We start from the raw sequence: 8,151 nt of genomic DNA, 5'->3' as shown, positions 1-8,151 counted from the left end.
CACTTAATTACCTCGTCATGAAGGCATCAAATATCTAATCTTTCTTTCTTCATCACAATCCTCTGAGACTGAAGCTTACACTTAGGTCTCGTTTAAGGAACTACTAACGATATATCAAAAAGTTAATCATTAAATATTTATGATATCTCGTTTACGTAGTTACGATTTTTAATCCAAAAGAAAGCAGAAAATTACACCTCGCTGGTCGAATCAGAACTATTCCTAATTTAGTTATTGAAGATTCGGTAACAATTTTTTGACTTGTAATAGTTAATCATATTTTGAGAAATTTTAAGTTATATATATATATATATATATATATATATATATATATATATATATATATATATAGATCAGGTTTGACATATTTCCGCTTAGCCTTAGGGTAAAGAGTTAAGACTTAAGAATCAGATTTGTTATCACCTTCGATAATCTTGGGCAATAAATGTGCTGATTTATCTCTCAATGTTGATCGTATGACTGGTTAATTTGTAGGGTAGCGGAGGGGTAATGACTTAATGTAGTTGATTCACATGCCACATGCTGCTGCAAAATAAACATGATCCAAAACTGACCTTTCATGGTGAATATAATGGAGAAATTTTACTGTATTCAGAATTGACCCTTTGACATCAACAACAATATAAATAAATAAAAAGTCAACTCATCATTGCAATCCAAGTCGCTTAAAGAACACTTGGTGCCTACTACAAAAAATAACAAAATCCTCTTTTATCTACTCCACTCTCACTCACCTTCTCTCATTCTATAAACCTCTACCTTACCTTACCCACTTCATCATAAGCAAATATACAACCACCCCTTTTGGTTCTTCGTATTTAAATTGTCAAACCTACAATGAAGGAATCGGAGGCATGCAACTGGTCACAAGGGTTCGAAGATGATCTTCTGAGAGAGCTTCTTTATGACGAATCCCCATATGTTTTGTCGCCTCAAGAAATCGCTGGTGATCCAGATAATTACTCGGTAAACAAATTGATATCAAGCATATACTCTGGGCCCACAATAACGGATATTGGAAAAGCATTAGTGGCTTCAAGTTATACAAATAATACTCCCGAGCTGTCGGCATTAACCAGGTTTTGTTCTTTGATAAATGATAATCCTTCATTTCTTTGTATTATAGAAAACACATCAAATTTTTGTCCCAGTTGTTGTAAATATGTTTTCCTTTTACTTCATATTAATTGCAAAATATACAGGTGCATATATGTTAATATATGTATAACTATATGTATAGCTAGTTTGAGGTTTTTAATATAGTAGCTCATGCTTAACAAGTTACTATATATGTGTGCAGAATTTCAGATATGGAGAGAGGAGTGTCCAGGGTTGAGAACAAGTATGTACTGAAAGTAAAATGTAGTGGAAATGTAATGGCCGATGATGGTTATAAATGGAGAAAGTATGGTCAGAAGTCTATTAAGAACAGCTCTAACCCCAGGTAAGGATATGGTCAGAATTCTACTAAAACAACACACTATTATTATTATCAGGCATATAACATCATGCAATAATTAATTACCAATTTTTCTCATTTGCCTTATATATATACAATAGATTATTCAACTTTAATTTTTATGTTTTATGTCACTAAGCTATCCAAATTTGTCACATCCAAGTCATTCAGTCAAAATTTGATCGGTTTATTTGGTTAAGATGCTAGTATGACATTGATGTGACATACAGGTGACTACCATATGACATCTAGTACTATATCTCATCATTCTCATGAAAGTTCACGAAAAAAGGCATTGTTGATTTGTGGCAAAGACCTTAATAACGACGAAAGGAGTTGGTTAAACTTATAATTTCGAAAAGATAATCATATAATCATTTATTATAATAAAATAATATTTTGTTTATAAACGTAACTAATTCTTTTTTGCTGTAACCAAAAAAAAATGGTTTTGTTTATAAAGGTAACTAATTACTCCCTAGTTGCTTATAAATATTAGAATAGAAATAATGCTATTTTTTAGATTAAATTTTAACTGGATAAACTATTAAATTGTTTTATTATAGCTCTTAGGTTGAAAATAATTGGTAGTCTAGTAATTGTTCTCTTGCTTTAAAAGAAGAGGTCTATGGTTTAAGTTAGTAAGAAGGGCAGTACAATTATGGAATCCCTATAATTAATCCTTATTATTCTATTGAGTGCTATTTCATTGCTTTAATCCTTATTACTTTAATGATTTCAAAAAACATGTAATTAAACGGTATCATTAATATTGTAATATTTAAATGACATTTTGTTCAACCATTATATCTATTGATAAACAAATACGATTTTATGAATACAGGAGCTATTATAAATGCACCAACCCACGTTGCGGTGCAAAAAAGCAAGTTGAGCGATCGAATGATGACCCTGATACATTAATCATCACTTATGAAGGACTTCACCTTCACTACATGTACCCATTTTTCATGTTTGGACAATCAGATAATCCTGACCCACCTACTAAGAAGTTTAGAACGCTCAATTTTGAGCAAGATGCACATCAAAACTATCAACAACCAACCAAGGACATGGATGAAAACACAAGACATTTTTGTCTTGATCACCAACCACCAACCATGATAAAAGATTTTCAAGAAGAATCAATTGATCAAGAAGTAGCAATATGTTCACAAGGACTGCTTGAGGACATGGTGCCATTAGTCATCCGGAATCCTATGATTTACACAACAAATTCATCGACATCTTGTTCTTCCTCTTCCTCTCATCCTTCTCCACCGGCTTCCCCTTCGTTTTCATGGTCCCCTAAATACTGATGCTACAACATAGTGTGTAATAGATAATATATGACATGTATGCAATAACCGAAGTTGTCATTTAAAAGTGTTAAGTGCCTTTATTTTCCATATAAATATAATAATGATTTTGATCGTATAAACTAATAATTTATACATAACATCTGTTTTGTTTTATTTTGTGTTGTTTTTGGTTTGTTTATTTGTTTTATTTGATTTTATTTTATTTATTATTTTTACTTTTTGTGAAAGTTGGTAAGTTGCTTTTATCAAGAGCAAATTACATATTTTCAGCATATGCATTAAAGGTTTTTTTGGATTTGATTTAATTTAGAGTAAATTACACATTTGTTCCTCTTGTTTGCCCCCATTCAACCAATGTTGTAAAAAGCGATATGGGCGGTTTAGGTGGCCATTTATTGTCTACGATTAATATTAGTCGGTAGAGTTAGCAGAGTCGGTCCTGAGAGGCTATAAGCATTCCTAGGTGGCCCTAGGTGTTCTAGACGGTAAAAAGGTCAGACAGTCAAAATTTTAAAAAAAATCTCAAATTAATTAAAATTTATGATATGGGTGATTAAATTATGATGATAGATGAGTAAAACTGTTACAAAGATCTCCAATTAGGCTTAAATTATAATATACGATGATTTAAATATTTAGGCGACTAAATATGTCAAGATTATTTAATTTTTAAAAAATAAATTCTATTACAATTAAGGGTTTCCGCCTAGGCATCAATAAATCCCCCTTTGGACTGATTAGTCACTTAACCCTAGTCGACCGTCCAACCATCGTCTACGACTTTTGTGTCACAATTGGAAAGTTTTGGAACCAACAAGGTCTAAACCCTAACCAAGCATAAGTGAATTCACAACATAACCTGATGCCCTAGAACATTAAAAGCCTTGAAGAGCATGTTTTATATAAGTTATTATATACTTAAACTTTGAAAACCATATCATAAATAACCCCCTTTGAAAGTAAACAAGTTTAATAAAACGAGGCTAGTCAAAATGTGGGAATAGAAATCATGAAGTGTGAACTTTGTTTATTAGTATCTAGATTTAGTACCCTACCCACTCTAGAACACCCAATACCGAAAACACACCCTAGGATGAACCTAGAACAAAAATCTCAATGCATAGAAAGCACCTTGGCTGAAAACTACTTTAATGGTTCATATTTGGCCGTAAACACCCCTTTGTCGACCATACTTGGCTGTGAACCCATCCTAGAGCCATTAGGACCGAAATCCCCAAGGGATGGGGTGATTTCGGTCACAATAAAGTGTTCCCAAGAAGGTTTACGGTCTTGAGGAAGAAATAGACAAAAATGGTTGACTCTAGGACTTGATATCCCACCTATTTCCAATGTAGTCCCAGTAAACCACGCATTATCCAACAAATATCCATACTATAACCTCCGGATCTCCAAGCACATATCCCATCTTTCCTTTCATCCTTTACTTCGGCAGTAAACAAATACAAATCCCCACCAATTCTCTCATTCCCCAACTTCCTTTATTTTCTCTCTAATTATCCTCTCAAGAACAAGAGCAAGGTTTTGCTAAAGGCTTAACTCTTCAAGTTGCCTTAGATTTTTAGTAAGTATTTTCATAATCCCCTAGTATTTATATCTGATTATATGTTAGTCCCACAATTTTTACACACATAATTGTTTGCTGATATTGTTAGGATAGTAATCATTTTTAGAAGTTCATCCACTCCAACCAAGTACCAAGCTCGAAATCTTGTTCTACTTATTCCAAATCATCCACCAAACCAAACCAAGTTGAGTTCATACCCCCATATTTTCAAGCTTTTTCATGTTTTAGGGGAGGGGGAATATAAGTAAAACTTTGTTTATACCACAAATATTTACATGTTTTCATCTTATGTTAAAGATAAAATATTATTTACTTAAGTTATGATTTTTACTGGTTTTTAGTATAAATATTTGTGATTTAAATATAGCTAAAACAATTATAATCTATGTTATAAAATCATAAGAAAAGTTATGATTTGTAAAACTACATGACTTTTGGGAACTTTTATTACAAGATAGCTTTACTAGTAAAATTTGGTATAATATAGTCATTTACTAATCTAGTGGGTTTTAATACCAAAATACTATGTTCTGATTTCATATTTTCATGTTGGAATACACCTTTAGATTTATATAAAAGATCATATAAATAGTTTCAAACCAACAAGATAAACTATAATAGGTATAGTTTGGGGAACATTCACGTTATTTTACTCGTTTGGGTCAAAGGAATGATTATATAAAAAAAAATGTGATTGTATTATACATTGTAAATAATATAAAAGGATAATACATGCGATAACAAGGAAAATATAACTACCACACACTTTATGTAAACTAGTTAATATAGGATTGTGAGTCACTCCTTCGTTGTACCAAACATGGTACCCGTTAAAATCTTGAATTATAACTAGAGTCTCCTAGAGGGAGACCGTGAGTTTCTGTATAGATCTATACGGTACTGACAATCCCGCTCCTAAGTTGCTTGCAATAGTTAGGCCGCCAGGCCTGAGGTGACAAATGTCATAACTTTCTGACGCCTGAAGAACGTCGTACAGGTCATCAGTCATATTAGTATGGTTATAATGAACTCTCACAATAAGCATTAACTAATTATTTACGTAATATTGTATTCTCAAATAGTCTTAAAGGGGTATTAACTCTGTGATTACTTAGCATATACATCAGGGTTATATAAATGATCATAGAAGGGTATTAACTTCACATCTAGTTTACACTGCACACACGTCTTCATCTAGTTTTACTTATGAATAAAACTATATATCATTAAATTAAGTATGGCAGTTATACTTGTACTTTTCGTCTTAGAATGTTTATGACTACAATTCGGTTTTATGGAAAATATAGGATTTTCCAGGAAAATATAAGATTTTCTAGGATAAACATCATTATTTTACAAGCAAGCAGTTTACAATTCAACTTTCTAGAAACAAATACGATTACTTACTCTTCGGTTAGGACCACTATTGTTGATTCTATGATTTCTTAGTTTATACATCAGGGTTATATATAAATAATATCCGATAGGCAGTGGAATGTGTGATTTCCGTCTTACTTCCTATTCCTTGTTTGGTTGTGGGCTTAGGGCAGAATCACACAATCAACTGTCCGTTCGATGTTTGTTTACATATAACTAGAATACACTAAGGAACCATAGTAGGAACTAATATGGGTCACATTGCTTATATAAATTCAAAGCGTCATATTTTATTCTTTAAGCATAAGAAACATATATATTTTGGTCTTAAGGCCTAAGACACATTCCATTTTACTAAGAAAATATAGGATCTTCTGAAGGAACACATAAACATTTTCAAGGAACAAGAACTTATTTTCTAAAAAAAATGCTTATGAACTTACCAACTTAAATGTTGATACACTTTATAAATCACTTGTATTCTCAGGAAACTAGTAGACAGGTACGCGCATAGGTTCGAGAAGATGGAGCATAGTAACTTGAAGTCTTTGGTTTGCTATTTACTTTTGGAGTCAATCATATGTGAAATGAATACAATGTAAACTCTATATTATTAATACAATGGTTGTTGTTGCTTTGATTACTATTATACAATTATTGTGATACTATACATGACGTCCTCCGCCCCCGAACGTTTTCGCTGTTCCGGTTTGGGGGTATGACAGATTGGTATCATAGCATTGTTTATAGTGAACTACTATATCAAACTATACAAGATATACAACTATAAATACAATGGGACTAAAACACTCTAACTGGAAGTATACTTTAAAAATATAAGTATTTTATAAAAGTATACATACTAGCACAATGTCATAATAAGAACAAAAAAAACTATTTAAATGTTGGACACTACAGTCAAATTTGGACAGTTATGTAATCATATCTGAGATAAATATAGCCTGATCAACTATATTTATTTGAGATACGACCAACATGTGTTTGGGAATGGTAGTGGTGTTGCAACAAGTCTAAAACTTACCAACTCCACATGTAAAGGAACATTAGAATAAAACATATAATTAAAATACTATAGGAGTATTTTAGGTGCTATAAATTATAACTTATGTGAAAACTAGAAGACCCTTACTAGTAAGTATATTATTATGGAGTGTATACTCCCATGGTTATATATAATTAAGATTTTATAGACTTAGAATTTGTGATCTTCGCTCTACTTCTTGTTCCTTGTTTAGTTAGAGTAGGATCACTTATTCGAAGGTCTACTTAATCTTGGTTATATATAATCTGTATACACTATGTGATTATAGGAGGACCCGGTAAGGATCAACATAAAAATTTTAATAGAGATACTTTTATTAATATCATAGATTCATTAGGAATTCCTATTCTCGCATGAACAACATAGGTAGATTTAGCCACTCCACTACAACAATTAGCAAAAGAGTTGATGAAGAAGCAGAAGGGGGTTCGTGGGGAGGATTTCGAGAAGGAATCAGACGAAGAGTAAGGAGCTAGAGAAATCATTAAGGAACCTTACCCTAACAAGAGCCGACATAAGAGGCTCGCTCGAACATCCGAAGTCGGTCTCTCCATTATGAAGTAATGGAGATCAGTGACAAAACTCGAAACATGAGGGAGAAAAGATTCAACATTGTTAGGCGTGTCAAACCCAACAAATAATAAGGGTACAATAGACTCCAAATACATTGCTTTAATGCACTAAAAAGTAGTACAAGGCAAGCAGGGTCGAACCACAGAGACACGGGACAAAAGTCGATACCTTTTTGCACAAGGTACTTTGGTCACAAAGGGGGGGTTTTGTTTGCAATAGTAAATAACTAAATAACAATCTACTTTAAAAGCATGCACAAATTGAAATAGATTTGTAAACAAATTGATTGAACGGTTCTAGTTCTAGTTCTCAATGTTGTTGTTCAACTTGATTATGACTTGATGTAATTCAAGATTGCTATTCTATGTTGGTACTGAAAGATATTAACACGCTCTAATAACTCTCGCTTGCCAAATTATCTAACCAAAACACGCTCTTTGATTAGACCTAGCTTTACTAAGTCAACCTAAACACGCTTTTAGATTGTATTGAAAAACCGCATTAAGTTTTGTACAAGCTTCCCAACAATGTTCATTTCTTCTCATATGCTCGGAAGTGTGAAAACATGTGATATATGTTTTACAATAAGAAAACTTATTGCTTGTTACCAATTATTAACTCAATAGAACGATTAGGTGCCCTAAAAGTTAATTAACTGCACAAAAATTCAATTCATGAAAGTGGCCAATCAAACACAAATCAAATTCAAGGATTCTAGTTTAAACAAAAACATAATCACTAGAATAGAATC

General features: G+C 32.2%; 1 protein-coding gene across 1 annotated transcript; it reads left to right on the top strand.

Moving 5' to 3' along the window:
• The first annotated feature begins 723 nt into the window (after positions 1-723).
• On the top strand, positions 724-2,955 carry WRKY49 (WRKY DNA-binding protein 49). The gene is made up of 3 exons (XM_079020084.1): positions 724-1,100; positions 1,322-1,465; positions 2,325-2,955. Exons 1-3 carry the CDS (start codon positions 859-861, stop codon positions 2,797-2,799), a joined length of 861 nt encoding a protein of 286 aa, XP_078876210.1. The 5' UTR covers positions 724-858; the 3' UTR covers positions 2,800-2,955.
• Positions 2,956-8,151: the final 5,196 nt, after the last annotated feature.

The sequence above is a fragment of the Lactuca serriola genome, chromosome 9, assembly GCF_051521515.1.
Source record: "Lactuca serriola cultivar US96UC23 chromosome 9, Lser_US96UC23_V15, whole genome shotgun sequence".
In the NCBI taxonomy this organism is placed as follows: Eukaryota; Viridiplantae; Streptophyta; class Magnoliopsida; order Asterales; family Asteraceae; genus Lactuca; species Lactuca serriola.
The sequence above is the reverse complement of the archived record's forward strand: the minus strand, read 5'-3'. Positions and strand labels throughout refer to the sequence as shown.

What these genes read in the sequence shown, in the direction of transcription:
- WRKY49 (XM_079020084.1), top strand. Translation starts at nt 859, where the DNA reads ATGAAGGAATCGGAGGCATGCAACTGGTCACAAGGGTTCGAAGATGAT. An exon ending in GAGCTGTCGGCATTAACCAG is followed by an intron (nt 1,101 to 1,321) that starts GTTTTGTTCTTT and finishes ATATGTGTGCAG; the next exon opens with AATTTCAGATATGGAGAGAG. An exon ending in AAGAACAGCTCTAACCCCAG is followed by an intron (nt 1,466 to 2,324) that starts GTAAGGATATGG and finishes TTATGAATACAG; the next exon opens with GAGCTATTATAAATGCACCA.